Consider the following 4,273-nt stretch of genomic DNA (forward strand, 5'->3'; position numbering starts at 1 on the left):
AGGGGGTCTCATACATATACCAGTCCGTGCTGAACCTTGAATTTGAGAGAATGCATGAACGATGCGACGCCTAGCGGCGTCGATGCGAACTGCCGGTAATACAGTTACCGCGCTGGCGTGATGATGATGCATGTACCACTGATGGCGCAAACCGCTACATTTACCATTGACGAATTTCCATTACAATTCACACTGAACAACATTGGCTGAAGGTAGAAAAATTCCATACAAATTTTATCCTTCATGAGTTATTGGCAGTTTCCATTACGCCTGTATGGAAAAGGTTGTTATTCGAATCTTGCCATTGTGTTTCCATTTATCTTATTGCCACTCAATATTTTCCATTAACTTTTCCATATAATTCGCATTGCAAGTTCCATACACAAGTTTTAACCTTCATAAGCCATTAGCAGTTTCCATTACGCCTGTATGGAAATAGTTGTCATTCGAATCTTGCCATTGCGTTTCCATTCATTTTATTGCCACTCAATATTTTTCATTAACTTTTCCATATAATTCGCATTGCAACTGTAGGGCAACTATACATTCCCACTGACCGCCATTGAGCATTCAAGGGCACATTTTCATAAAGGGAGAGTGCTAATGGAACTTCTCTAGCTATAAATATTTCATGTACCTTATACCTTGCATTTTTATGTAGCCAGCTCTCCGTCTAATAGAAGTAATGAAAAAATTAGAAGAGGAAGAACCAACAAAAACTATAACAGCATCGAAAAAATAGCGTCAGCTCTAAACGAATTGGCAAAGGCACCATCAATAATTCCACCTCCATTCCCCGCTCCTTTACCACAAAACACTCCGCAGTCAAAATTGACTTTGAAAGAAAAAAAAATTCGAGATTTTCTACAATTAATGGAGTCCTTGATGCGAGTATACCCGATGCTGATCTCGACAATGTGCTCTTCAGTATCCACGAAACTGTACATAAAGCAAAAAAATAATCGCACAAAAATATTAAAAAGAATTATGTATACTGCGCGGTCTGCGCGTCAATGATTCCTTTTCCGAGGTAAGGGGGGGACACAAATCTAGAGACGCTATTATGGTTATTTCTATTAGTCTATTACTAGAATTTTTATATGTTCCCCCATTACCTCAGGAAAAGACTCATTGACACGCAGTGTACGCAGTTTATTACATTTCAATACATGTTTATTTATTTTATTTTATTTCCAACAAAATGTTATTACAAATTTTTAACAAATAAAAATTGTTTCTTTAAAAATAAAAAAATGTGTGTGAAAAAATTTATTTTCTTTAATTTAGTCAATTGCATTATTAACGATAAATTTGGCGAAATTGCCAAGGTACTACTTCTTCATTGGCGAAAAACTTTGTGAACTTTTTTCGTACTTGTAAAGCTTCTCGACTTAATACTGCTTGATTTGGTTGATTTAAATTTTGAAATAAATTATTTTCAGATGTATCATTTCGTCAAATACCTAGAATTACATCTCCATTTCTTGTTTCTCTATCTACCACTGACTTGCAAAAATATGTCGACTCTTCCTTTTTTATTAAATAATTATGGAGACATATCGTTGCTTTTACAATAGCTTCAATTGTTTCTATATTTGCGCCTATTGTTCTTCGAAGTATTCTTCATTTTGCAGTAAGAATTCCAAATGTATTTTCAATAATTCTTCGAGCTCTCGATAAACGGTAGTTGAAAATTCTTTGATCAAGTGACAATTTGTTATTTTCAGAATAAGGTGTCATTAAATATGTTGTCAAGGAAAATGCTTGATCTCCAACTGCAACAAAGTGAAGAACATTATCACTGTCCAATACAGATACCGGATTTGGCACTCCCATTCTGTCTTCTTCAAAATATTTTCTCATTTTCGATCGTGAGAAAATACCACCGTCGCTCTGGCGCCCAGTAGCTTCAATATCCAACATCGTAAATGCGTAACGATAATCACATATAGCCAATAACACTTTACTATGAAATCCTTTGTAATTATAATATTCAGAACCAGCACCCGCGGAAGCCTACAAAAGAAAATAGAACAAGATATTTTTTTTGTTTCTTTTTTTAAGTCACGAAACTTTTACCTGTATGGGAATGTGTTTTCCATCGATTGCACCAATACAATTAGGAAAATTCCACTGAGATTCAAATCCTCTTCCAATTCCTTTCCAATCTTCAGTTGTTGGCAATTCTAAAACAGATGCTCGTAATTTATTCCATAATGCTGTACATGTTTCAAAAATTATATTAAAAACAGTAGATTTTCCCATTCGAAATTGGGACAATGAAACCATACTGTCTCCAGAAACAACATATCTGAAAAGAAAACAAATACATCGCAAACTGACATGTAAATTAAATTATAATTAAAATCTTACAATTATTTGCTGTACCTTAGTGTCAAAGCCAATCGCTCGCCAACAGATATAGGTCGACGTGCTATGGTTTCACGTGTTCTTTCAGTGCTAGGCCCAACTAACTGAACCAATACTTCAAAATGTGCTGCTGACATTCTAATTAGTAAACAATTCTCTATTCGTGAGCAGCAAAGGAAACAACGAAGCATAATTACCATGTACACGACGACTCTTTACTATTGGAGACTCCCAATATCGTTTCTTTTTATATGGTTTTCGTTTTTTTTTCTTGTAAATGTTCAATTATTACAGGCATTACAAGCGTTATTGCTTTCTGTAATTTTCTTCTATGATTATTCACACAATTTATATAATTGCAGTACCAGTCGTAATATGTTTGTGTTAAATTATCCATAATTGACGCACGTCGTCGACAACTGTCGCTGAAACATTAAATAATTTTTATGTTTTAATTCATTTATTTAATCAATTAATTTAGGTTTCCTTATTTTTCCTATAAAAATTAAATTTGCAAAATTTGGTAAGCATTTTAATCAAAAAATTAAAAGACCCCGCACAAAACCACGTGAAAAAGCCGTTCTACCGATTTGTGTGTGTGTGCGGGGTCCTTCGCAAAATTTAATTTTTTGATTAAAATGCTTACCAAATTTTTAATTTTGCATTTTTTTATAATTTTATAAGTATATCCTTTGCCTAAACTCATAAGTAATTGAAAAATTTTTTGGTTTTTTGTTTCAGACCGCTACAAATAACGTGACGATGGCAGCCTTTTTCCACCTCGCGCAAAAGACGCCAAATTGTGAAGTCTGTAACGCCGCCATTTTTTTTTGTAAAAAAATTTTTTTTCAGTGCTTGACCTATAATTAAAGTATGCCAAAAGTTGAAATTGATGCGATTATTTTATTACCTCTAAAAAAATTGTTCAAAAAATAGCTTATTTTCGTGCTTCTACTTAGTTTTCTCCTCTTAAGTTCTCTAATAACCACTAGAGTCGTTGTGATCGATGTTCACGTTGTGGCGAGGGACGCCGAAGGCCGGGAGCCGGGAGGGACATCCGTCATGTAAAATTTGGCGGAGTGGTTTTGTGTCAACTTCGTAGTCTCGACATTATGGGTTCGAATCTCCGTGTCCTTAAGTTTTTTTTTAATCCTTTCACAAAGCAATGTGATAAATAATAATGCTTTAAATAATTTAAGACTATAAATTAATAAAATATGTATATAAAATAAATACGAGTTTTTATTCTGAAAATTAAGAACAAATAAAAATATCTTTTTATATGTTTATTTTTATCCTTTTACTTTTATTTTTGTGGGTATTCCAGGTTGTCAATTCAAGGTAAGTATAACGAATAAAAATCAACTCTTTCATTTTATTTCTTTTTATTTTATTTTTAAAATTCTTGCAGGTATTTTTGTTTTTAAAATTAAGTATACTTAGATACGAGAGAAAATATAAATCAATCTTTCAATTTTTGCCATTTTATTTTATTTTTTACAGGTATTCCGAAGTTGAAATGGACAGTGTTTGGCTGCATTCAAAAAAGTATTGCAAGGTAAGAAACAATGATATTATTGAGTTAGGGTCAAAGCACGTAATATTGCGTAGCGATAAATGACTGTCATATAGTTGACTAATGAATAAGGTGCTTACGTTTTGCTTACAAAACTTACTTGTTACGAAGTAGATAATACAATCGAGGATAGGGGAAAGGGCATAATCATGTTCAGAATGAGGATTAATGACATCTTCCGCCTCTCAATCGTCATGTTGCAATACAAGGTCGAGTTTTTCCTTTATTTTTCGCACATATTCCGCATTTTTGCCCTCACGTTTGTTGCCGTAAATTGCTTTGTAACGATGCGCCCCTTACAACAAGGCATCGTCCCCGGCTACCACC

General features: G+C 33.6%; 1 protein-coding gene across 1 annotated transcript; it reads right to left on the reverse strand.

Annotated features, from left to right (window-relative positions):
- Positions 1–1,311: 1,311 nt before the first annotated feature.
- On the reverse strand, positions 1,312–2,265 carry LOC112455332 (putative nuclease HARBI1). The gene is made up of 2 exons (XM_025017177.1): positions 2,080–2,265; positions 1,312–2,016 (listed from the first exon to the last, which is right to left on the reverse strand). Exons 1-2 carry the CDS (start codon positions 2,263–2,265, stop codon positions 1,624–1,626), a joined length of 579 nt encoding a protein of 192 aa, XP_024872945.1. The 3' UTR covers positions 1,312–1,623.
- Positions 2,266–4,273: the final 2,008 nt, after the last annotated feature.

The sequence above is a fragment of the Temnothorax curvispinosus genome, unplaced genomic scaffold (assembly GCF_003070985.1).
Source record: "Temnothorax curvispinosus isolate PA1 unplaced genomic scaffold, ASM307098v1 QBEX01006019.1, whole genome shotgun sequence".
NCBI lineage: Eukaryota > Metazoa > Arthropoda > Insecta > Hymenoptera > Formicidae > Temnothorax > Temnothorax curvispinosus.

Bases quoted from the DNA above. Each gene is read 5' to 3' on its own strand.
- LOC112455332 (XM_025017177.1), bottom strand. From the start codon at position 2,265: ATGGGAAAATCTACTGTTTTTAATATAATTTTTGAAACATGTACAGCA. The intron at 2,017-2,079 runs GTAAAAGTTTCG...TTTCTTTTGTAG, and splicing joins GAAAACACATTCCCATACAG to GCTTCCGCGGGTGCTGGTTC.